General features: G+C 35.4%; 1 protein-coding gene across 3 annotated transcripts in view; it reads right to left on the reverse strand.

Annotated features, from left to right (window-relative positions):
- The window catches only part of LOC125231644 (protein trapped in endoderm-1), an 88,827-nt gene that overhangs the window by 42,638 nt on the left and 22,218 nt on the right, over positions 1 to 23,971 (reverse strand). For 2 of the 3 annotated variants that reach the window (XM_048137127.1, XM_048137126.1), the window contains exons 2-3: positions 10,557 to 10,801; positions 5,045 to 5,291 (exon numbers count right to left, since the gene is read on the reverse strand). In XM_048137127.1, coding sequence (XP_047993084.1) covers positions 5,045 to 5,291; positions 10,557 to 10,674 — 365 coding nt within the window. In that variant the 5' untranslated portion in view covers positions 10,675 to 10,801. Of the gene's footprint in view, positions 1 to 4,420; positions 4,576 to 5,044; positions 5,292 to 10,556; positions 10,802 to 23,971 lie in introns of those variants that run through there. The other variant, XM_048137128.1, reaches the window with a different exon arrangement.

Below are 23,971 nucleotides of genomic sequence, written 5' to 3' on the forward strand. Positions count from 1 at the left end.
TATTTTTAATGACCTGGCAACGTCTTCGCATGTGTTCCTGAGGGACGATACCCTATGCAAGTCGCTAAAACCAGCGTACACGAGACCCTATGAGGTTCTGAAGAGAGAACCGAAGGTGTATACCTTACTCATTAATGGTAAGTCTGTGACGGTATCTGTAGACCGGATAAAGCCAGCCTACATACTTCACGACACACACACCACTCACACTACACATAAAACACAGAACAACTCACATAAAACAACCACCACCAGTTCAGCTTTGAATGAGGAAGATGTCGTCAAGCGTACGCGTTCAGGTCGTGTAGTACGTTTCCCTGACTATTATCGCCCTTAGCAGGTCTCTGGAGGGGGGTGATGTGGGCGTTCTGCCACAGATTTTATGTATTTTATTAATTTTAATGTTTTTATTGTTTTACATTTTACAGTTTTACTTTTTACAATTTTTATTCATCAATCAATTCAAATTAATTATTTATATCAAATCATTTTAATTTTATTTATTTACAATGAATTTAATTATGTCAAATGAATTTATTTTATATCCTAATTATTCAATTAACGATTATGTACAGTAATTTTAATTTTTGATTAGAATTTAATGAATTTTACCCTTTTAACCTTTTATTCATTATTATGAAATAATTAAGCTGAACTATGTGAGAATAAAATATAAAATGTTAATGTCACATATTTTGTATGTTGAAGCGGACAAACAGATTCTTGTTATTAGTAGATAGTTTAGCGCGCGGAGCGACTGCACACAGCTGATAACGTCGCGGCGTGACCGGTTCCCGGCCAGCCGCCCTGCGCCCGCGCATGTTCCCCCGCGCGCCGCGCTCACCAGTCTATCTGCCTCTCTGACGCACAGCGCACGCCACCGCGCTGCTCGGTCGCATTCCAATCGCATTCCTTTGTGCACTCGCTCGCGCTTTATACATTTAAGTGCTTTTGCTTTGCCTGTCTTACATTTCTCCTTCTGTAATTGTAAACTGTTCGCTTACGCATGTGTGTGCTCAAGAATAAAGCTACAAAACGTATCCTGCTTGTTTGCTTTCTACGCCTGGAGCTATACCTACTGCAAGTAAGTGGAACCCGTGGGAGATATCACTACGCATCCCACATAGTAATTTGAATACACCATACCATCTACTAGTAAGGCAGCGTCCACACTCATGAGACGCATGTCTTGCGGTGCGCAACGGACGTCTTCGCCACGCCGCCTGAATGTAATTCAGAAAACGTACATTTTGTATAGGAAGGACGTATGACGCGCCTCCAGGCGTCGCGGCGGCGGCGTGGCGGAGACGTCCGTTCCGCGCCGCAAGACATGCGTCTCATGAGTGTGGACGCTGCCTAAGGGGAGGGGCCCGAGGTCTCGTGCCTTCAACTTGTGGATTTTACTACCTACCTATCTATTAAATACAAAAACATAGGTTAACAAATTCACCAACAAACAAGCCATAAAATTCAAATCATGGCCCGCAAGCACGACAGTTTAGATTGCATTAATATTAATGCATGGATAGACGCGGCCGTTCAACTTCGGTCAGGTTTGTTCAAGGAATTGATATGGGTTGGAAAGGTGGGGCAGTGTTTCTTATGCAGACTGCAGTTATAGCAATATACTTGACAGTTTTGGTGGAAGAAAATATAAAGAAATTTGTCAATTTTTACCAATTTAGGCATGGGTGTATGATAGATTGCTAGCTATTTTTCCCAGTTTTATTCTTAGTTGTTAAAACGAGTAAAACTAGTGATATACCGGCTTCAGAAAACAGTTTGATATACTTTTTTCTGAAATTTGTGAGCTTTTCCTTACTTTCTCCATGTTTTCATAATCAGATCCTGGCCCGATGGTGAGGGGTATACATTTTCAACTAAAAATGTCTGTTATAAGTGTCATATGGGCCACTTTTTTCAAAGTTGTCCACTCCACTTTTTTTTTAGATTTGGAAATTTTTATGTGGTATCCACTCAGAATCGCGAGCTCTTTCAATCCTAATAGGAGAAAAAAAAGTGTCCCAAGGTTTTTTTCCCATTCCGTTACCACTTTTTCATACATTTTGTATGGCGGTAACGGAATGGAAGGTTCGAAAAAATGTATGGAAATCTTGGGACATTTTTTTTCCTATCAGGATCGAAAGAGCTCTCGATTATGAGTAAGAATCGCGTAAAAAATACCCATGTAACAAAGAAAGTTGGGTGGACAACTTTGAAAAAAATGGCCTTAATATATACATCTATATGTACAAAAAAAGACCAAGACCTTCAGAGAAGCGTCCAGAGCTGGATTTACCAGCGTCCTCAGTTGACCTCTTATTTCAGTTTATAGTTTAACAGCAGTGTGACTACTTAAATAATTTAACTAGAGTAAAAACATGCCAATGGCCTGGAATCGTCTTAGACTACATTATAATATCTCTGACTCCACAGTCAAACTAAATTGTGATATTTTTTTTTCTTAACTATGACTTAATTGATAGTTAATCATCAATTAAGTCATAATTAGAACGTAATTGATAATTAGCTATCAATTAAGTACTTATCAATTAAGTCATAGTTAAGAAAAATAATCACAATTCAGTGTTGCCCCATTATGAAAGTTGCTCAGCGTGACCCTCCCCAGTACCCTGTTCACTCCTGCTCACGACTCATGAATCACCCTGTATAAATAGTTTTGTGGAGCAATATATTTAAAATAATGGTCTTGTATCCACATGTACTCATGTAGGTATATTAATTGAATAAATAAAATAAAAAATAAAATATTATGGAAACATACGTAAAAAAGGATGATCCCAACGAATCGATAACCCGCCTCCTTTAATGTCATTTAATAAATCAATACAAATGATTCAAACCCTTTAATTGGTCACTAACGTCACTCACGCCACTCGAGTCATATCAGTGCTTTAATGAGCCATGTGAATGGCACTTGAAGAGGGTTCCCGGAGTACATCTTCTTTTAAGTATTTCAAGGGCTTATAATTCTTCAGTGTTTGCATACTTAAACAGAGATTGATTTAAATTCACAACTTTGTTTAAATTTTTCTGGATAAGTTTCGTCTACGTCAGCTACCTACGTAGGACATCAGCACGGGAAGCATGGTCGCGCGATAGACGATAAAATATCAGGCCGTCCCTATCGCACTTACAAATAGTGCGATAGGGACGGCCTGCTATTTTATCGTCTATCGCGCGATCATGCTTCCCGTGTAGGTGAGACACAGAGTAATGAAACGTATGAAAATGGTGCCTTAGTACAACTTCGGTGTACCCTTGTTTCGCCGACAAACTTTTCATCGAATATCATTTCATCGACAACAAATCGTCGCAAGTTTAGTTCGAGTAAAATTGTTTCGAGTATTTTTGTTTCAACTACATATTTTATCGTGGCACATCACATACGTCCATAATTATACTATGACCATTGGCTTAAATCCTATATTACAGTAGGTTTAGGTTAGGTTAGAACTGCGATGCTACAAAACGATGACCAGCTTACAGAGTAGGTTTAGGTTAGGTTCGACCTGTGATTTACACAGAAGTAAACGTATTGCAGAGTAGGTTTAGGTTAGGTTAGAACTGCGACCCTACACATGAACGAACGGTCTATAGGTACATATAGTAGGTTTAGGTTAGGTTAGAACTGTGACCACACACAAAAACAAACAGTTTACAGAGTAGGTTTAGGTTAGGTTAGAACTGCGACCCTACACAACAACGAACCTTTTTTAAAGTAGGTTTAGCTTAGGTTAGAACTGTAACCAAACAAACAGGTTACAAATTGTAAAATTTAAAAAAATCATAATTGAAATAATATTATGCGTAATGAATTGTATTAAATGTAAAACAAAATGAAATGCAAAAACACGAAACGAAATACCATGATATAAAGTATACTCGGAATAACTTATCTACGAAATAAAAGTCTACGGTTTGATTTTACTTGTATGGATTGTTCTACGATATGAACTGTCGATGAAATTAAATTATTTGAAACGTTGTCTTTGAAATAATATTCGAACAAATGTCTGTCGGCGATTCAAGGGTAAACCTACAACTTCATTTGAATGATTTCTTATAAAGATGATAGCTCATACCATGTCAGAGACATAAGAATACCACGAAAAAATAATATTCTAACTTAAGTACAATAGAACATTATCTATCGTTCATTTGCCCTTATGTTATGACGTCCGAATGACGGGGATTTCATTTCATTTCATTTTCATTTCATTTATTTCTCACATATAAGCTAACAGTGTTTCACCAAAATTTGGGCTCGGCGTAGCATGCATGTCTTCATCTTCCATACATCTGTATCGCCCATCATATCATTCACTACTTTCACTAGCTTTTGTTTTATATCATACCTACTACCTTTTATTATAGATATGTAGGTAAGTAATCTCACCTGTTGATGGTAATAGCCACCATAGACAGCAAAGAAACAGCTTCATTCCCGTAGAACACGAATGCGAACATCTGACACAGTTGTTCGCCCAAACCCCAGTCTGCTTTTATAAACCTTCTGGTGGTCAGAGGCAGGTTTATAGCGCAGAACATCAGGTCTGACATACAGAGGGATAGAAGGAACACAGAAGGAACATAGTTCTAGCTTATAGGCAGGTACATTTAAGTGAAAGATCTTAGGTACCTGTTGATGGTAATCGCCACAATAGACAGCAAAGAAACAGCTTCATTCCCGTAGAACACAAATACGAACATCTGACACAGTTGTTCGCCCAACCCCCAGTCTGCTTTTATAAACCTTCTGGCGGTCAGAGGCAGGTTTATAGCACAGAACATCAGTAGGCCTAGCACATGATGGCCGCGAGAGTATGTCGCCGCGAGATAGATGACACGTCTTTGTCTAATTGTATTAATGACATAAGGACAGGTAGTCTATCTCGCGGCGACATACTCTCGCGGCCATCATGTGCTAGGCCTGCAGGTCTGACATACAGAGGGATAGAAGGAACACAGAAGGAACATAGTTCTAGCTTATAGGCAGGTACATTTAAGTGAAAGATCTTACCTGTTGATGGTAATCGCCACCATAGACAGCAAAGAAACAGCCTCATTCCCGTAAAACACGAATGCGAACATCTGACACAGTTGTTCGCCCAACCCCCAGTCTGCTTTTATAAACCTTCTGGCGGTCAGAGGCAGGTTTATAGCGCAGAACATGAGGTCTGACACACAGAGGGATAGCACAAACATGGTTGTGACGTGGGTCCGCAGTTTCGGGTGCATGAGGAGGGCGACGGTTGTTACGAAGTTGCCTGAAACGAAAACATTTATTTTTGAGGTTATGTTATGAATGTTATGATTTATGATCAGGTTGTTTATGATAGATATAGTTTCATGCATTTTCATGTTAGTTTTTGGAGTAAGGCACTGATTGGGTTATGTAGTAGAAATCTACCGGGATATGTAGAAAAAATTAGGAATATGCTTTATTAAATTAGGGATTTCCTATATCGATAAATTTAGTTATCGATGCTTCCGTCATTGTGCCAGTAAATAATTTCATTTTGTGTGTAAATTCATGATTTCTAAAAGTATTATCATATTTTACATGAACTAAAATAATGTAATTCAAGAATAAATGCTAGTAAGTAGGGTAGGTACGTAAAGTTACTAAACGAAGAAATTTTTTTGTGATTTATAAACAAAATTATTTACAGCAAATTCCGGCTAATTAAAGTCTTATTCAATCATTTTCATACATCAAATAAAACCCTTTGTTGTTTTCCTAGCGCTTTAAGAGTTACTTAGGTACTATCAGCTGCAAAAGTGCATGGTGAATTTATCAATAAATTCATTCATAATTTATCCATGCACTTTGGTAGCTGATACTATCAGCTCTTAACTCTTACCCTTTTTCAAATTATAAACATAATTATTTTATTCGTATTTTGTCATCTTTATCAGAATTTGAAACAAATTAGTTCCAGGGTACCTCCAGAAATAGTTGCTAAGTTAATAAATGAGAATGCAACATCAACCAACAGTACATTTGTTTACCACCACGTACAGAAGACAAACAACCGCTTAATATCCCGCTAATGGATTGGCCACTCAACTCGATTGAGTGCTTTGCAAAATGGACGCTGTTCAAATTGTCGATTGTTATTTGTTGCGGTATTTATACGGACACTTTATAATTATAATGAGTGCAACTCTTTATGGAGCCCTTATTTGCAATAAAGCAAGTGCCCGTCCTGGGAGGGAGTGCGTTTGATAGGAGTTCCCATATTTTATTAGTCTGTGCGGCTGCGGAAACAGAAGAATCGCTTTGGGATTCAGTGAGTCGATTTTTGAATGACGACAATTCGATTTCAATAATATCTCCATTACTAGCGATTTAAATTCGAATACAGACTCGAAAGCGAGTCATTGCCAATAGGTTTAAAATTGGCGACTGGTCTGGTCTAGTTGGTAGTGAACCTGCCTGATGCTAAGCCGCATTCTCGGGTTCGAATCCCATTAAGGGCATTTATTTATGTGATGAACACAGATACTTGTTCCTGAGTCATGGATGTTTTCTATGTATATAAGTATGTATTTATCTATATAAGTATGTATATCGTCGCCTACCCACAGTACAAGCTTTGCTTAGGTTGATCTGTGTAAGGTGTCCCCCAATATTTATTATTACTAGCCGCCCTTTTTCAAAAATGGCATTCCGTCGTTTTCCACAGACTTTCGAACGGCGAGTTCGTGCATTCGAAATTCAAAAACCGGTCCTCTGAGCGGTTTCGCACTACTTCCGATCCGAATCCGATTCGAACCCGTGGAAATAAGATTCGTCGTAGCCGTAGATCTATTTGTATCGTAGTTTAAGTACTAGATCCGAAGAATGAGGAAAAGATCTTATTTTCACGGATTTGGATTGAAACCGCTCGGCGAAGTGCGAAAGAGTCACATAGGGAATAAGACTTCCTGTTTTTTGTCAATATTAGAAGCGATAGACATAATTTTCATTAATAGGGAAATCTTCATCGATTTAACAAAATTCTCACTACAAGGATCGAACGTGTCAAGAACATTAATATAATGATGCCTTTGACAGCTGGGGGGTCCACTGTCCCGTAGGGTAAGGACCCCACTGTTTACTCTAACTATGCACGGAATGTTGCAATTTGAGGGGACATGGGACATTACTAATACGAGTATATTGATTGCGTGGTGTTCGTAATTTGAGCTCACCATTGAAATAGGCTGAATGTGGTTATATTATCATGCCAGAGATATAATTGTTTATAGTTCCATTGAACATTCAACCAATAGATAGGTGAATTTACTGAAAAAGCACATAATTTTGACATATAGTTTGGACTGCCTCCAGACAGCGAGTCTAATTATCTTGCATTGTGTAACCTATCTGAGAAGTGTTATCCAGACTACTATAATTAATATTCTAACAGGTAAAAGTTTCTTCAATTCAGGTTCGAGTAGGTATTTCAATTGTTAACACATCGATTGCGAGTAGGTATGATTTTGTACTAGGGTGAACATAAGGTAAGGTAAGGTAGGTAAAAATGAGTTTTAGGTAATATATCATTTTGTATGTGTTCGCTGGCAGTGAATGTGTTAATAACTAAAAATGGTTATAGGTACACTTGTCGAACACTGAAATAAAACAGCTATCTAGATTAAAATTTTCAGTCAACAATTCATCTTCTCAATTCATCTTTCTAGTTTGGCAAATAAACTATTTTTATTATTTTTTTATTTTTTTATATAATTGTTTCAGATGGGTTTGCTGTAATTACACTAACTACAGACAAGCCTGAAAATTTGAGATCTAAAGATAAAAGTAGTAGGTAAGGTAGGTAAAGCTTCTAGTAGGCACTAATTCAAAATGAAAGTAACTGAAATGAAACATGAACCTAGTAACCCGAATATTAAAGTTAACTAATAGCACTAACTCGCTACACTGGATAAGTAAATAATTACGCTTGTACGTTCCGTTAACGTACAGACCGTACAGTCATCTAACATCACCCTACCTCTATAAAATAATGTAAAAAAAGTGGAAAATAAAATGGACTATAACTTGAAAATAAATTTCTACTCGTGTTAAAAAAAATTGAGGAGGGGCTAAGGGCTAACGCAAATGTTTGATTTCATTTTAATAGTTAAGCTTAAAGAATATGTCATAAAAAATGTGACTACACTCAAACAAAGGAAGTAAAGCGTTACAAATATTAAGCGGGCATCATGACAGAAAAAAAACCAAAAAAAAAAAATTGTAGGCACTACATAAAGAAGATTTTTAACAAGAATTTAATTATAGAGATTGACGAAATTTTTTTTATCGATATCGATATTCATTCACCAACTTAGATAACTTTTTGAATCCTGTATATTATGATAACTCTGATTAAAAAATATATTTTGAATGACCTGTTGGCAATGTAGGTACGTATGTTGCTGACTGTACTCGGTGAAAGTATATCTTGTTAGTCCGTCTCGTTTAAAAGATTCCCCGAATTCGAACCCACCTACGTCATGACGAAACTGACGTTTACTTTAATGCACAAATATGACGAGCCCAAATTAGGATTGGGTCGCCCGTGGGTTTGAACAACTTACAAAAATGAGTTTTAGGTAAGGGAAACATATGTGCCATTTTAATCAAAAGGCCAAAGGGTACAAATATACTTATGGTCGGTTATCAATAAGGATGAAATTCGAGTACCTAAGTTAATATCGATAGTATTCAAAACATAATAAATTGATTTTGATAAATGTGTAACATCCATCATTTTTAGTGAACTAGACATTATGTTTGACAGTATGTCCGCACGTGCTTCGGAATTTAAATAAGTGAAACATTAATGCTTACACAGCTGTGCGTGTTTTGTATAACAAGGGATATCTTTTATCTGCATAGCTATGTGTTTGAACATAACGGTTTGTTGTACTTCACAATCTAATTACTTATTAAAAAAAAACAGGAATGACTTGTGATTTTTCAGTTTTACCACTAACCAAGTGACTAAAAAAAAATAATCAACATTTTGTTTACCTCTATGGTCTTACTCAGCATAAATAATGCCTCTTCGATAAATAAATAAATTATAAATAAATAAATAAATATTATAAGGACATTCTTACACAGATTGACTGAGGCCCACGGTAAGCTCAAGAAGGCTTGTGTTGTGGGTACTCAGACAACGATATATATAATATATAAATACTTATATACATAGAAGAACATCCATGACTCAGGAACATATATCTGTGCTCATCACACAAATGAATGCCCTTACCGGGATTCGAACCCGGGACCGCGGCGTAGCAGGCAGGGTCAACTCACTACCGACTGCGCCAGACCGGTCGCCAAAATCGATAAAAAGTAAAAACTTCAATTTAGAATTCATGTCACAAAAACATGTAATTTTAAAACCGATAAAACCATAAACACCTTATGTGTGACGTTAGCCATGCCACTTAGCACCGTTCGGCCGATAATTTACCGATTATTCGGACACTTAGCGATAGTGTTGTTTGCGTACGTTTAACGTTTATCGTATCGATTACTATTTTAAGAAAATTGTGTCAATTTTATTTTGCGCTCTTAATAGTGTCATGTTTCGATTACGATATCTATACTGAATTATCTGAGTCAAAAATGTCTGCAATTCTGCATATAACGCAATTAATTATTAAAGAAAAATTAGGTTAAGTATAAGGAAAAAAAAATACCTCGTTATAATGTAATTTTCAAAGTATTCGTTTTGAGGATATGCAAATAGGAATATAGAAATTTTTCAAGTCGATTAATTTTAAGTCATTTTGTAGTTATTTAATTTTTTTATTTTATTTACGCCGTAAGGTATCATTACTTTGTTTACACTCGTAAGACCCATATTTGAGTAGTAAACTATAAAAGATACAGTTGTGCAACCCCGTTTGTTGATAGAAAAACTCATTCATGCGGTTCAAAGAACGCGTTATTATGACGTTTCGATTCGACGCGTAAACAAACGGCCATTGCTTTCGACGAATATATACGTAACTCGAACACGTGGGTTAACCATCAGGCTGACAATAGGTCGTCACAAGGCAATATGGTCATTCAAGATACTTTTAATTGTCATTGGCTAAAGTGCCTGCTGTTTTATGGCAAAGAATAATTACTGTATTATTAAATATGATTTTTAAGTATGGCACCACAAACTTTTAATGATGATGTTTTTTATTAATTTTATTTATTTTATTCATACGCCATACAAATAATATGATTGAGTCGGCACTAATTATGTTATTTTTTAAACTTTGACATATTGGTTGAATTACGTACCATAATTGGCAATTCAATTTAATATATTTGTGAATACGAAACATTTGATAATGGTTTTTCAATTTAGGAATTTTACAAATGTTACAATTCACTCATGTAAGTCAGTCAGTTGCCTGTAAACTAGCAGTTCTAAAACCTTAGACTAATAGCCTCAGGAAACCACGAAACTGTTGACTATTGACTATAAGACAAAATATGTAACCAAAAAAAAAAAGTAGTGACAAAAACTTACCAACAACCCCAACTACACTAAAGATGCACGCACATACGGCAGCCAAAATGGTAGCCTCTCTCGGATAAGAGATCGTCGCCGTGGTGTTTACCACCGCAGTCAGATTATCCAAATCCATCGTGACACTATCGATAGTCAGCACATCACTACACTTTTGAAATCCAAACTTTCACTGGGCATTTTTGTGGTGGTTTGAGTCACTGTTTTATGCGCCATCTGGTTGCTATCGCTGCATCGTGGGATGTCTGAAACAAATAGATAAAAATGTTACATGTTGAAATTTTGTCACCATTGAACTATCATACTATCACTTTACTACTTCTTTACTAGCGTTTGCCCGCGGCATCGCTCGCGTCAAATTCTAAAATTGCGAAATGCTCTATACAAATCTCCACTACCCATTTTAGGGAAGCGGAAAGGTAGCCTATGTCACTCTCCATACCTTCAACTATCTCCACTTAAAAAATCACATCAATTCGTGATTCGTCACTCCCTTTTGCCGTGAAAGACTGACAAACAACTTTTTTTTCTAGATTCTAGCTTCCTATTGCAACTATTGCGTCTGCATAAAATAATGAGTTTCATAATAAACTGCATTTTGTCCTTCCTAGAGACTAATCCAAATACTAATCCCAATTTCACCTAAATTCTGATGAGAGGCATTACTTAATATCGACAGAGTTTATAATATTAGTAGAGATATATTTGGTAGGTAATTTTATTTTTCTTACAATATGAAATGATTGTATTGTGTTGAGAGACTTGAACTCATCGTGTCAAGGTTATATAAGTGAGAACAGATGACGATGTTCCATGCGTCACGGCTATTCAGTAAAAAAAATAGGCGCTAATAAAAAAAGCGATAACTATTTTAACTGTAAAGGCTAAACAACTCAAATAAGACGTAATTTAAGTAGGTGGATCACCTTGTCGCTCATCATAAATTTGTCTTAGTAAGTATTAAATTAGTACCTAAATATAATTTTATAATGATATCTCTTTTTCAGTCCAATTATAGGTACTTTTTATAGCTAACCGTTCCAGTAGCTGACTAGTTGAATTAATTACCAAGCGTAATCTCAAGAAAATGTCTGAAATGCTGTCAAAAACGCGAAATGGTTGGCTAACCCGACAGTCGGGATACACCGTTAAATGGAAAACCGATATAACCATTAAGCCAACATAATCGCTCATTTTAACAGTAAATAATGTGTTTGTTTTTGTCATCCATGCATGAGGTGTTGAATACCCCAGAACACCACTAGACCGACGCTATATCCCGATTGAAAAACATAAGTAACTAAACGGATTAAGTATTCAAAAAGATATTAACGCAACTCTATTAATATAGGAATAAGCGCGTGTGTACATACTTTTGAGCAGCTGATCCGCTTAGCATTTTTTTGCCATGAAGCCAATCACGCGAATCATTTGCATGGTTTATGCAGAATGCATATATTACAATATGGAAAGTTAGCCACTGACATGGTTTCCTCCATGCATGTACTTAATACACCTAGTTATTTATCTTTGTCCAAGGTATTGCGTAGTGTAAGAAGAAGCTATTTAGGTAAAGATTTAATTAAATCAAAATTTTATCTACAAAGAATTTTGACGAAAGTAAAATCATCGTTTTTTCTAGAAGATATTGTATAAACTGCATAATATTAATTATGTGAAGTAAATAAATGTTAACGAGTTTAACGACACATGAGAATGAGGAAGGTATCGAATAATAACCTTGTTATACTTTTTAAACTTTTGACTTAATAAGATCTAAAACCCTAAAAAAAACAAAAAAAAAAACAAAATATAATATATAAAAAAATAAAATAGTTTATTTGCCAAAGAGTGTTACAAGTATTTTACCTTTGACCACCACACTGGGCTAGGCCTGTCTCGTGGAGTCAGTCCAAACATTACCATTTACATTACATTTACATTTTTCCTACGCTGAAGAAACAATTCTAAGACTTACAGTATAAATATTTAAGACTATGACTAAAGCTAACCAGACTTAACAAGGGTAACAGGGTTAATTACAGTATAGTTCAGTAACAAATTTTCGATTTTATTAATGTTGATACATTTTATTAATATTAATTAACATTTATTGTATATTTGTTTAAATAACTAAATAGTCACAAAAAAATTGTTTTCATTTCATTATTATAGTTCTACGAAAGGTTTTTCCCAAAAAATAGTAATACATCTACGTTTCTTCGAAGGGGGCATGATCCTAACCAATTTAGATTTATAGATCTATTTGTCATTTAATGATGTTTGGCTCAACATCAAGTATCGATGATTTTATGCGACACTAGGATAAACCAGATGTCCGATTTATTACAGGATTTATCTCAAACGTTTCCGCAAAACGTCATTGATATCAAAGAAGGTACCTAGTAGACATTAGCAATAGTGATTGGACGCTGCAATGTAAAATGGAATAAGTTAGTATTAATTAAATTAGTAAATAAAATTACCTATACTATACAGATTTAATTTATTTAACTTTGAAAGTCCTTGAATCAATATTTTACCTCAAATATCAATTCAGCACGCTATCAATGCGACTATTACCTTCACCTTATGATAAACACCTAATTTGTACTATTCTGACATTTCTGCCCCATTTCTTAGTAAGTATTTTCACACATCTTCTTTAATACAATGAATTAGCGAGATCGACGCGTGCGCACCCAGCGCTCCCCACTACGCCGCTAGCATACAAAACAAACTGCTTGTAATAAATACTTAGGACTATTGTACACTCAAGTCTAAATATTCTTTATTCAAATAGGATTACAATAAGCACTTTCAGTTTCAAATCGTCACTAAACTCCAATCTCGAAAAAATAAAATATAATTCAGCGATGCCCTCTGCACTCATACTCAGGACCACCAGAAGACCTGCTGCGCCTAACATCCGACGCAATTGCTTGGCTGAGCACACTGAATTTAGTTGAAATTTTAATTGTAATTTAATTTGTATTCTCTGACATTCATATACTTAACTGCCTGTTTTTGTGTATGCCATACGATTAAATAAATTTCGATAAATCATCCTAAATTTTTAAGGTAATAGTTATGTATGTAGATGGCGCGATCATACATTATTTACATTGGTGCAAGCAAACCTAAAGTGGTCCAAGTTGAGATCTATCGCTAGCCTAGTCGGATCCTATACGTATTTACATAATTCGTGAATTTCATTCATTCATTCAATTAGTGAAAAGTCACGTAAAAATAATTTATCGATAGTCGATAAAATGTAACTTTCTCTCCCTACGGCATTCTAATTTTTGCCTTTTTAGGGTTCCGTAGTCAACTAGGAACCCTTATAGTTTCGCCATGTCTGTCTGTCCGTCCGTCCGTCCGTCCGTCCGTCCGTCCGTCCGTCCGTCCGCGGATAATCTCAGTAACCGTTAGCACTAGACAGCTGAAATTTGGTACCAATATGTATATCAATCACGCCAACAAAGTGCAAAAATAAAAAATGGAAAAAAATGTTTTATTGGGGTACCCCCCCTACATGTAAAGTGGGGGCTGATTTTTTTTTAATTCCAACCCCAACGTGTGATATATTGTTGGATAGGTATTTAAAAATGAATAAGTGTTTACTAAGATCGTTTTTTGATAATATTAATATTTTCGGAAATAATCGCTCCTAAAGGAAAAAAAAGTGCGTCCCCCCCCCTCTAACTTTTAAACCATATGTTTAAAAAATATGAAAAAAATTACAAAAGTAGAACTTTATAAAGACTTTCTAGGAAAATTGTTTTGAACTTGATAGGTTCAGTAGTTTTTGAGAAAAATACGGAAAACTACGGAACCCTACACTGAGCGTGGCCCGACACGCTCTTGGCCGGTTTTTTGCCTATTAATGCACTTTCTATAAGGGATACAGGGAAACGTAATGACAAATCTATACTAATACCTATTATAAATGGGAAAGTGTGTCAAGTGTGTGTCTGTCTGTTTGTCCGTCTTTCACGGCAAAACGGAGCGACGTATTGACGTGATTTTTTAAGTGGAGATAGTTGAAAGGATGGAGAATGACATAGGCTACTTTTTGTCTTTCTTACACGATCGAAGCCGCGGGCAGATGCTGGTTATAATAAAGTAGTTAGTTTACTTAAATACCGTAGAACTCAACTATAAAAAAATTGATGAAAATGCGTCTTATTAATGACTTGAACCCGGAAAATGTCACGGCCTACATGCGGCGGTATGTTCATTTTTCAATTACTGTTGTGTATAGACGCCCTTATCTGATAATGACTGATGTGCCCTTACATCATACTTGTAATGCTAACACACATGCATGGCATTGCATTCTGAACTTTAACTTAACGGGCCAAAGTTCAAGTTGATCGAGTAAGAGCTGTTTAGTGTTTACATTTGGATAGCGCATTGACTCTACGTTTCAAATAGTTTTGATTGATTTGGTTTTAGTACTATGGGACGTAAAATAGTAATTTTAAAGTGATTTTTAAGATATGCAAGTAATGCAAGTTACCAGTACATTGTGCAACAAGGGGAGGAAGTTGAATATTATTAACGAGAGTAAGTTAAATCGCTACGGCTTGTCGGAGCGATTTAAAGACTAGAGTTAGTAATATTCATAATTCCCGAGTTACGCACAATGTTTTTCATCACACTTGCATTATAAAAAATATGCAAAATGGTAAAAAAGAATTCAATACAGTACTAGAAATTTCTTAACTCCCTAGGGATAACGATTTTTCTACAGGGTGTAACAAAAATGGTGGTGATCCGTTTAAGGGCGTATTCAGTATCGTATTCTCATCAGGAAAAGTAGGATAAAAAATTTTTTTCGCAAAAATTTTTTTTATCTTTGTATGGAGATTCGACCGATTCGCGCGGCCCGGCTCATACAAAAGTGAAAATTTTTTTAGCGAAAAAAAAATTTTTCTTCTACTTTTTCCTGATAAGAATACGATAACTCACGCTCCGCCTGCGTGCAATAGCACATTTAGTGTGCGAGTGTGATGAAAAGAAAATAAGTAAAGCCTGACCAGAAATAATTATATGACTACGCACCTCGTTGTGGAATTTTATAAGAACTATTATTGTCTGCATTCTATACTGAACTCTCACCGCATACCTTCAAATCAAGAGTGAACAGGCATCTTCTGGGCGAGCTCACTCCATCGTAGGCCACGTCTTTGCCTTTGGCTAGTCTGTGGTCAAGAGTAAGCCCATTTATAATAATAAAAAAAAATACATGAGAATAATCCCTCTGGACAATCCATACTATCCATACTAACAAAATAGGAAAGTGTGTGTGTCTGTTTGTTTGTCCGTCTTTCACGGCAAAACGGAGCGACGAGTTGACAATGACAATGGGGAGTGACATAGGCTACTTTTTGTCTCTTTCTAACGCGAGCGAAGCCGCGGGCAAGTCATATAATTATGTACAAATAGCCAAGCTTTACATGACGTGATATATTATGTATTTTTTCTACTCCCGAACTGTTATTCGTCATTTACAGGGTCGTGCATAGATCTTTAAAACCCTACATAAAAGTCTATTCCCAAAGCCAGCGTCCGACGGCTTTCAGCGCATGCGCGCAATATCGAAAAAACTGAAAACGCATTGTTTGGCTCTGTAACCATGGCAACGCATTGTTATAACGATACTGCGCGCTTTCGCGGGAAGGCTTTGGGCAGCTGAGCTGACAGTGCAAACCTTTGCGTCAAAATACAGGAAACAGTGTGAATTTCACGAACATTATTCAAGAAAACAATGAAAAACTAAGTGCATGGTCGTAGAAAAAGTATTGTATGCAACGGTGTTTAACTTAGTCAAAAAATACTCGTGGCGTTTTAATAACAATTTTCGGCTTCGCCTCAAATTGTTACCCACGCCACTCGTCTTTTTTGACCTCCTTTAAACGCCTATTGCATAAAATACTATTATGTATATGTATTTGGATAATAAAGACTATTAGCAAGTTTTTTTCTGAACCCTCGAAGTTCGAAAACTTAATCTCAGCCACAGATTTTTTTTTTTTACGCCATGGCCACGTTTCAATTAAATTTTTCCTTCCTAATTAATTTCAGTAGAAACTTGTTAGTTCCGATTAAAGTAAATAAATCCAACCACCGGAAAGTGCTATTAATATTCAATTTCCGAGTACCTATTCCGGTTATATCGTATATACGATTGGATGCAAACTAATTGTACATACATATATTTTATAATTAAGTTAGTTTCCTACTAGTCAACTCAGCTTATTTTTATGAACTGTCAAATCGATTTGCTATACTCTGTCAAACAAGTCTGTCAGTAAATAAGAACAAAAAAAAGTATGTATCCTTTTCTCTAGCACCCTAAAGAAAAGGATGCATATAGTTTTCTTTGTTCTTATTTACTGACAGACTTGTTTGACAGAGATTAATATGGAATCACTATGAAAAACTGAGGAGTGACGTCACGGTCAATTCATTTACTTTATATCTTTCTTTTTGACTTATTAAATAGAAATTATGTTTAAACATAACTACTGTCCATATTTTTCTCCCAATTATGTGATGCTTTATTTCGTGCACTGCACAAAACATTAAATTTTAAGTATAGGGAACTAGCCTATAGCATACAAGCTTTTCCCCACGGCTTTTAAACTTCCATCCCCCTTTTAGGGAAGTGGTGGGTTAGAAAGAGACAAGAAGTAGCCTATGTCACTATCCATCCCTTACATACAATTCAATTCAATTCAAAATATCTTTATTCATGTAGGCCTAGTTACAAGCTCTTATGAATAGTTCATTACATATATATTATGATCTTAATCTAACCTAATTATCAGAGCAATTTATTGTTGTAAATTATTGTTCATAATAATATTGAGTCTATAATATACAATTTCATATAAAAATAATCGTTAAACAAAAAATATATAATTAGGTATATGTATATATAAAAATACATGTCTAGAATATTTCTAGGAAAAATCCAATGTCCAAAAAAATACAATATTAATTTCATCAACAATAATAATAATAATAAACGTAAAAATAAGAAACCATTTCGAATAACAATTAATCCCACGTTGTTTTATCATTCATGTAGTCTTGTGTTGTATAATAAGCTTTGGAAATGAGTACACGCTTTACATGATTCTTAAATTTATTAATTGACAAGTCAGTAATATGATTCGGAAGTTTATTATAAAATCGAACACAATTACCCATGAATGATTTTTTAATTTTACAGAGCCGTGTGAAGGGCACCGCGAGTTTATGTTTATTTCTAGTATTTATATTATGTACATCACAGTTTTTCTTAAAATTACAAATGTTTTTATGTACATACATAATATTCTCATAAATATATTGACAATGCACTGTCATTATATTAATGTCCTTAAATTTATCTCTAAGTGAGTCTCTATGGTTCATTTTATATATTGCTCGAATAGCCTTCTTCTGCAGAATAAATATGGTATTTATCTCTGAAGCACTGCCCCAAAGTAAAATACCATATGACATAATGCTGTGAAAGTAACTAAAATAAACTAATCGAGCTGTTTTCACGTCTGTTAACTGACGGATCTTGCTCACTGCAAAAGCTGCAGAACTAAGTCTATTCGAGAGGTTAACAATATGGGGACCCCACTGAAGTTTAGAATCTAAAGTTATACCAAGAAAAACTGTACTATCTACCAGTTCTAATTCCTCATCCTTCACAACGACACTTGTTTGCTCATTCCTTACGTTACTATTAGTGACAAACTTAATACATTTAGTCTTTTTTTCATTTAATAATAAATTATTAGCATTGAACCAGTTCACTACTTTAGAGATAGCATTGTTTACATCACTGTGAGCTTGTTGCTGTCGTTTGAGTTTGAAAATAAGTGAGGTGTCGTCTGCAAACAATACTATATCATGGTGGGTCTTTACAAGGAATGGCAAGTCATTTATGTAGATAAGGAACAGGAAAGGCCCCAATATTGATCCCTGTGGTACACCCATAGAGACCAATGACCCAGTTGATCTCTGTCCATTGACATCTACCCTTTGTATTCTACCATTTAAGTAGGACTTGAGTAAATCTAGTGCTGATCCTCTGACTCCATAATAATGTAGTTTCCTGATCAATGTTTCATGACAAACACAGTCGAAGGCCTTAGATAAATCACAAAAGATACCTAAAGCATCTTGTGACTCCTCCCAGGCATCGAAAATATGCTTAATTAGCTCAACACCAGCATCGGTTGTCGAGCGACCCCGTGTGAAGCCAAATTGCTTATTATGCATTAAATTATTAACGTTAAAATGTCGTACTAATTGAGAAAGAACTAATTAGGGTTCCGTAGCCAAAATGGCAAAAACGGAACCCTTATAGTTTCGTCATGTCCGTCTGTCCGTCTGTCCGTCTGTCCGTCTGTCCGTCTGTCACAGCCGATTTACTCGGAAACTATAAGTACTACAGTGATGAAATTTGATGGGAATATGTGTTGTATGAACCGCTACAAAATTATGACACTAAATAGTAAAAAAAAGAATTGGGGGTGGGGCCCCCCATACATGTAACTGAGGGATGAAAATTTTTTTTTCGATGTACATACCCGTGTGGGGTATCAATGGAAAGGTCTTTTAAAATGATATAAAGTTTTCTAAAAAACATTTTTCTTAAAGTGAACGGTTTTTGAGATATCAGCTCTCAAAGTCGTAAAAAGTATGTCCCCCCCCCCTCTATTTTTATAACTACGGGGTATAAAATTCTAAAAAAAATAGAGGTGATGCATGCTAATTAACTCTTTCAACGATTTTTGGTTTGATCAAAGTATCTCTTATAGTTTTTGAGATAGGTTGATTTAACTGTAATTTTGGCAGGTGTATAAATTGACATAATAAGTTTATTATATTTGCTGCTACGGAACCCTTTGTGCGCGAGCCCGACTCGCACTTGGCCGGTTTTTTTTCAAATATTTTACTGAAAGTTGGCAGCACAGATATTGGTCTAAAGTTAGTGGGGTCAGAGTGGCTGCCGGATTTAAATAAAGGAGTTATTTTGCTATGTTTCATTAGATCAGGAAACTCGCCGCAGTCAACACTGTTGTTGAATATAACTGCTAAGTCAGGCGCTACAACCTCAACTAAGGATTTTACGGCATGGACGGAGACCCCCCAGAGGTCACTAGTTTTTTTGACATTAATTGATTTAAATGCCTTTACTATATCTGAGGTACAAACATGTTCAAAATAAAGGTCTCTACAACACTCAGGAACGTTTTCCTCTAATAATGTGACGGCAGATAAGGGTCATGAATTTAAATCCTTAGTTGTGAATGCTGGTATCTCGGTGAAAAATTTTTCGAACTCTGTTGCTACTTCAAAATTGGAATCTATAATTTTGTTATCAATATTCAGTTTAATATCTTTTACTGCGTGTTTCGAGCGACCAGTTTCCACATTAATTACTTTCCACGTTGCTTTAATAATGTCAGAGCTATTTTTTATTTTATTACTAAGATAATTTCGCTTAGCGATATGACAATCTATCTTGAACTTCTTCGAATATTGCTTAACATGTTCTTTAAATTCATCACTCGTATTAAACCGCCGTTCTTCATACAAGGCATACAATGCACGTCTTCGTTGATGTAACTCTGCAGTAGCCCACTCACTAAAAACTGATGCACCACTAACTACGACCGATTTTGAAGTAAATATTGCATTATAATGTTGCAGAAAAGTGTGAAAGAATGAATTATACATACTATTAGGACTCATATCGGAAGACAGGGAGGGTAGCGCCTGAACCAAACTTTGCTTCATTCGTTCCACGCGGTCGGAGGTTACTGGTACAAAAGTTATTTGTTTTCTCAAAGTATTTTTCCTTAATGTCTCAAATACTATCAATTGGCCTAAATGGTCTGATTCTAAGTTGCTAATTACATCTTTAGTAGTAGGAAAAATATCAGTGAAAATATTATCTATACAGGTGGCACTAGTGGCAGTCACTCTAGTAGGCTCCATAAAAATATGATTGAGATTACATGATTTGAAAAGATTCAACAATCTGATACTTATTGTTGAATTTTCCAAGATATTTACATTAAAGTCGCCGCATATAAGTATTTTTTTACTAGAAGATGATATTTTAAGTAGCACAGATTCCATAATTTTTTCAAAAGTTTCAAAATTACTTAATGGCGGCCTATACACACAGACAACAATAAATTGCTCCAATTCTACAGCACTTAGTTCTATAGTCCGTTCAACAGACATGGAAACAATATCCTTACGTTCCTTAAATTTTAACTGGCTATTTATTATAATTAACGACCCACCATGTATGGAACTATGTCTGGTGAACGAACTTGCCACCTGGTGATTATTAAATTGAGGCATTAATTCATTGTTTTTTAACCAGTGTTCAGTAATGCATAAAATGTCTACATAAAATTCGTTCATGAATAGTTCAATTTGTAAATCTTTTCCTCTAATACATTGAATATTTTGATGCACCAGGTGGATATACTTTCCTTGCTCACAGTATTGATTCTTATAGTTACTTAAAATTAAATTGCCAGAGACAGAATCTTTTGTCTTAGAAGCTAGTTTAAATCATTGGTTATGACTGGAACCAATTCCAAGTTCATACTTTGCTGCTCAATAGGAGCAGAGTTGTCTGCCAAATTTTTGGCAGAAATGTCAAATAAATAGGATAGCGATAAAGCTATTTGTCTTTTATAATAATTTGAAAGGTAACATTTACCTTTAGTCAAAAACACCATAGGTATATGGTATTTACTAACAAATTTGTTAGTGTCAATTATGCTAACCTTACTACTATATGTACAAAGATTATATAAAGCTACATTCAACTTATGTCTAGTGTTATTTTCTTTTTTTTCTGCCTCTGACATCTGGTTACAATACGTGCTTAAATAAATGTTTTGGTGCAATACTGTAAACTATTGTGTGAAGTTAATTAAATAAAGTAAAGTAATAGTTATTTGTTATACAAGGGGGCAAAGTTTTATTTTAACGCCGAGTGTGGAATTGAAAAACGAGCTAGTGAAAGGATTCTATAGTCGAACCACGAGCGAAGCGAGTGGTTCAAGAATAGAATCCTGAACTTGCGAGATTTTTAACACACGAGAAGTAAAATACATTTGCACCCGAGTGTAACACAAAACTTTTCCCCTCACTATAGCGAGGAAACTACAGCGCAAAAAATGGTGGTGGTAAATCATCTTTATTACTAGATTCACCTACTTTTGTCAATTTTAAAGCAATTAATTTGATTTTATTCAAGGTCAAATTACTTTACCCACTAGAGGATAAAATGCGTTTTTACCCGCTGGTATTGAAGGACAAAACACAAGTTTCCGAGCTAGTGAGGGGAAAAGTAAATTTAATAATTAAATAAAAACACAACGTTTTACATGCAGGCGTTATCCGGTGGACTGCAAACTAGGCTAGGCCTGTATCTTGCAGCCCACCGTGTGTTACATTTACAGTTGTTAACTAATTAAGATTAATTAAGATAATGACTAATTAACATTTTGATATAATTTTAGATTTTAACATGTACCTAAATAAATTAAATTAAACAAATCACGTCAATTCGTCGCTCTGTTTTGCCATGAAACTCGGGCGTAAACACACACACACACTTTCCCATTTACAATATTATACATATGTAATATGTATAGTAAGTATGGATAGCATGTTTCAACTTTATTATGCAAGTGACATCATAATTAAACACTCGTATCTGCAGTTAAGAGGATACGGTAGCAAAAATGCTAAAATGGAAAGGAGCCCCCCTTTCAACTTGGGAATTTTAGTTAAATATACAAGTGTTATTAACTAGATTTATCGAAAAAAAAATTGTCCATTAAGAACAACTCAGTCAAAAGATATTTCAAAAAAATCTTTAAAATCGAGGTTCCGCTCTCGACTCTTTCCTCCTTCAAAATTTAATCAATCGGAACAAAATTTGAGAATCTGAATAACAATAAAATAATCTATGTCGGACCGTTTAGCTTCTTTGGTTAATTGTTACCAATCTTGAGTATCACACCTTTTTTTGCGCCACAATGAAAAAGGCCGTTTTTGGAAATTTTTGATTGGCTCTAGAGTCTTTAAAAAGCAGAATATCAAAAAAATCTAAACGGTCCGACACAGATAAAAATAATAACAATCTGTGTTGAAAAAATCATTGCTCTATCTTCAAAAACCAGGGAGGAAACAGTCGAGAGCGTTTGTATGGAGAATTGACCCCTACCGTATCGTCTTAAGATTTATATGTTGGAGATCGTAGCCCTATTTTATGTAGGTACACTTTTACTTCCGCGAGAGAAATGAAAGGTCGCCACTTAATTATATGTAAGTATAAAATATGCAGATATAGATAGAGAGTAGTTTATAGACACGACTTTCTGAGGTACCTAGTATGAATTCGAAAGCGACTTTGGATGAAATTACGATTTTAATAGTTATTTGTTATACAAGGGGGCAAAGTTGTATTTTAACGCCGAGTGTGGAATTGAAAAACGAGCTAGTGAAAGGATTCTATAGTTGAGTTCGAGAATAGAATCCTGAACTTTGCGAGTTTTTCAATACACGAGAAGTTAAATACATTTGCACCCATGTGTAGTGTAACACAAAACTTTTCCCCTCACTATAGCGAGGAAAGTACAACGCAGAAAATGCGTTTATCACTGCTTCCAGTAGTTTCACAGGTGGTAAATTATCTTCATTACTAGATTCACCTACTTTTATCAATTTTAAAGCAGTTAATTTGACTATATTCAAGGTCAAATTACTTTACCCACTAGTGAATAAAATGCGTTTTTACCCCAGCGGGTAAAAACGCATTTTAATGCCAGCGCATTAAAGGATAAAACAAGTGCTTCCGAGCTAGTGAGGGGAAAATGTTACATTTCGATACAAGTGCGTAAAAGAGGAAGTTCGAAACGAGTGGCGATAAATTAAAACACGACCGAAGGGAGTGTTTTAAATCGACACGAGTAACGAATTTCCTTTTCGCGCGTGTATCGAACGACGTTTTTCAGTACAGATGGCCCTCGGAAGTTTCGACCTGACATATAATGAACCACTTCTCGCACTAGTGCGTAAAAAAAAAAAACATCTGTACTGAAAACTCTTTTTTATGGACACCTGTCGTCCCGTGCCCTAGTGTAGTCTCGTAGAGCCTTTAGTGCGTTCACATTATCCGATCCGATATCGGATGTCGGACCGATATGCATGGACATTTTTTTTTCCATAAATCTAGTTAATTACACTACACTTTCCATATCAGCATTTTCGCTCCTGTAGCGTCTTAAATCACCCAAAACACATCATCAAATACATTTACATATCATCCTCGTCGGCTCGGCTCTGCTTCTGGTCAACATTATCAG

The sequence above is a fragment of the Leguminivora glycinivorella genome, chromosome 12 (genome assembly GCF_023078275.1).
Source record: "Leguminivora glycinivorella isolate SPB_JAAS2020 chromosome 12, LegGlyc_1.1, whole genome shotgun sequence".
Lineage (NCBI taxonomy): Eukaryota > Metazoa > Arthropoda > Insecta > Lepidoptera > Tortricidae > Leguminivora > Leguminivora glycinivorella.